Below are 2,243 nucleotides of genomic sequence, written 5' to 3' on the forward strand. Positions count from 1 at the left end.
GTGCCGGTCCGCGGCGAGGCGACCGTAGAGGCGGAGTTCGGCGGCCAGCGGAGGCGGCTGAATGTCGTAGTCAGCGACCGACTCGGACACCACCCGCTGATAGGACGGGACTGGTTGCGCGACATACGCCTCGACTGGCGGTCGCTGCTTCAGGGCAGCGAGGACCGTGGAGTGAGAGACGCCGACAGTCAGAGGGCGCCGTGACACTAAAGGAGCCGGTGGGCGCCGGGATGCTGATGCTGCAGGATCCGGCGGGCGCCAGGACGCCGATGGAGCCGGCGGACACCGGGACGCCGATGGAGCCGGCGGGCGCCGGGATGCCGATGGAGCCGGTGGGCGCCGGGGCGCCGGCGGAGGGAGCGGACACCGGTACGCCGGCGGGAGCAGCGGGCGCCGGGACGTCGGCGGAGGCGGCGGCGACCGGCGGCCCGTCGGAGACGCTCGTGCCAGAAGCTTCGGTGGCGGAGGCCGGATCGGCAGTGTCAGAGCGGCGACCGGCGGCGACGTCCGACGAGCAGGGTTCATCGACGGCTTCACCAGCGGCGGCGTCGGACGGCCCGTCGGCGATGATCGCGCCGATGGCCGCGGTGACGGCGGCCGCGCCGGCAGTGCCAGCGACCTCATCGGAGGGAGTATCAGTGGCGTTGACCTCAGTGGAGGTCGTGTCGGTGCCGGTGACAGCGGAGGTGACCTCAGTGGTGCACTCGGTGACGGCGGCAACGGCGGCGTCAGCCACGCCGATAACCTCGGCGACGGTCGTGCCGGTTATCCCAGCGGAGGCGACGGTCAGGTGGGTGACCTCAGTGATGCCGTGGGTGACCGCGGTGGCGGCGGCGCTAGCGACGCCGGTGACCCCGGCGGCGGCGGCGGCGGCTGCGCCGGTGAGGTCAGTGTGGTCAGTGTGGTGGGACCTCTTGAGCGTGAGCGCGGCGCGCACACTGAGGGCGACCCGCAGCGCCGTTTCGCTCGGCGGCGGAGGCGCCCGAGGCGGCTTACCGGCGTCTGATCGCCGATATTTGAAATGTGATTGGATCTGTGATTGTGATTGTGATTGTGATTGAAAGGTGATTGTTTCACGTAAAGGGGTGAGGTAACCCTGAAGGCGCGCGCCTAAACAAATGATGCTTTGTGCTCATGCCATTGTTTCGTGCGCCTGGGAATATGTTCGTTTAAAGGGCGGCAGGGTGTGGTATCGCGAATTGTCCCCCTCCGCCCGGGAGCTGGCGACGCCACTGGCGGCGCCGGCACGCAGACGCGGCGGCTCGAGAGAGTCGGTCTGGCGCGCGTGTCGGGTGCGGTCGTGCGCCGTGTGTGCCGTGTGCGGTGGTCGTCGCGTCGCGGTCAGCACAGACTAGTGTTCGTGTATGAGCCCAGATTGCCTCAGCAATAAACTTGTCTCCACGAGCCAGCCTGTGAGGCAGTGCGGAGTAGAGACGTAATACCTACAATACCCTACCCTACCTTTCCCTACCCTACCCTACCCTACCCTACAATACCCTACCCTCCCTTTCCCTACCCTACTTTACCCTACCCTACAATACCCTACCCTACCTTTCCCTACCCTACCCTACCCTACCCTACAATACCCTACCCTACCTTTCCCTACCCTACCCTACCCTACCCTACAATACCCTACCCTACCTTTCCCTACCCTACCCTACCCTACCCAACCCGGTATTAGTATATATTAGGTCCGAGTGGACACTTGTGACGCTGTTGATACAAATATGTAACAGCAAAAAAATTTAGGTTTTAGGTAAGGTTAGGTTGTAGGTTTGTAGGGTTTAGGTTTTAGGTTGGTAGGTTTGTAGGTTAGGTTAGGTTAGGTTGTAGGTTTCTATGTTGTAGGATGGTAGCTTGTAGGTAAATAGGTAAGGTTTGGTCAGGTTTGATTATTTATGTTTTTTCTTTTATTTCTAGGACATAAAAGTATCATTTTTGGATTCAGGATGTCAAACAATGTAAGAATATGAAAACTTTATCTTTTAACAGTCACTTGGACTCAATGTATACTTTTACCCCCAACCCTACCCAACCCTACCCTACAATCCCCTACCCTACCCTAACCCTATTCTACCCTCCCCTTTCCTACAATCCCCTACCCTACCCTACCCTACAATCCCCTACCCTACCCTACCCTACAATCCCCTACCCTACCCTTCACTTTCACCAACAGTCCAAGTTTTAGCTAAGTCGGCCCAGAAACGACTGAGATGTTGCAAAAACAAATAAATTGTATTTAA

The 2,243-nt window shown here is 59.5% G+C and overlaps 1 protein-coding gene across 1 annotated transcript; it reads left to right on the top strand.

The window, feature by feature from the left end:
- Positions 1–230: 230 nt before the first annotated feature.
- On the top strand, positions 231–1,355 carry LOC122374111 (circumsporozoite protein-like). Its single transcript, XM_043352670.1, has 2 exons — positions 231–790; positions 1,346–1,355. The coding sequence occupies exons 1-2, from the start codon at positions 231–233 to the stop codon at positions 1,353–1,355; spliced, it is 570 nt and encodes a 189-aa protein (XP_043208605.1).
- The last annotated feature ends 888 nt before the right edge of the window (positions 1,356–2,243 follow it).

The sequence above is a fragment of the Amphibalanus amphitrite genome, unplaced genomic scaffold (genome assembly GCF_019059575.1).
Source record: "Amphibalanus amphitrite isolate SeventyFive unplaced genomic scaffold, NRLGWU_Aamphi_draft 001607F_arrow, whole genome shotgun sequence".
NCBI lineage: Eukaryota > Metazoa > Arthropoda > Thecostraca > Balanomorpha > Balanidae > Amphibalanus > Amphibalanus amphitrite.

Coding starts and splice junctions, on each gene's coding strand:
- LOC122374111 (XM_043352670.1), top strand. CDS start 231: ATGCTGATGCTGCAGGATCCGGCGGGCGCCAGGACGCCGATGGAGCCG.